Consider the following 643-nt stretch of genomic DNA (forward strand, 5'->3'; position numbering starts at 1 on the left):
CTCAGCCTCCTCTTCTCCAGGCTGAACAACCCCAGCTCCCTCAGCCGCTCCTCATCAGACTTGTGCTCCAGACCCCTCACCAGCCTCGTTGCTCCTCTTATTCCCGCGCGCCGGCGCAGTAGCCGCCCCTCTGCGCTGGTGGGGGAGGCCGTGCCTCGGGTGCCGGGAGGGTTTGCGTGAAGCGGAGGGGTTTCCACGCAAACTCTAGGCTGGTCCCAGCGCCTCGCTGCTCTCACCCGACTCAGTGGCTGGGTGAACGGAACGGAGGGAGAGCAGCTTTTGGTTAAAGCAGAACTCGGTGAGTGGCTGCTCGTTGGAGGAGCCCATCGTTGAGGACGGCGTTGCTGCCTTCGGGGGGGCACGTACCCCGTCGGGAGGAGAAATCCAAACCTGCCCTTCCGGCTGCGACGGTGGCTGGCAGGAGGAGAAGCCGGGGTCTGATCCGCTCCGCTGTGGTCCGTGCTGGAGATCTCCCCGCGGAGAGAAGGGCAGTTTGAGATGTAATCGTAGCTAATTGCTAATGGGTCCCCGCGACCCTTCTCCTAGGCGCTATGCATACCCACCTTCCAGCTCCTAGAGCAGCCCAACGGCCTTCAGAACCACCCGGACACCGTGGACGACCTCTTCCGACTAGCAGCCAGGT

The 643-nt window shown here is 63.5% G+C and overlaps 1 protein-coding gene across 1 annotated transcript in view; it reads left to right on the forward strand.

Annotated features, from left to right (window-relative positions):
• The window catches only part of TNPO3 (transportin 3), a gene marked incomplete at both ends in the record, with an annotated part of 26284 nt that extends 25645 nt beyond the window's left edge, over positions 1–639 (forward strand). The window contains one exon of the mRNA XM_009334183.1: positions 547–639. Within this exon, the coding sequence (XP_009332458.1) occupies positions 547–639 (93 nt within the window). The remainder of the gene's footprint in view (positions 1–546) is intronic.
• Between the last annotated feature and the right edge of the window lie 4 nt (positions 640–643).

The sequence above is a fragment of the Pygoscelis adeliae genome, unplaced genomic scaffold (assembly GCF_000699105.1).
Source record: "Pygoscelis adeliae isolate BGI_AS28 unplaced genomic scaffold, ASM69910v1 Scaffold1131, whole genome shotgun sequence".
Classification (NCBI taxonomy): Eukaryota; Metazoa; Chordata; class Aves; order Sphenisciformes; family Spheniscidae; genus Pygoscelis; species Pygoscelis adeliae.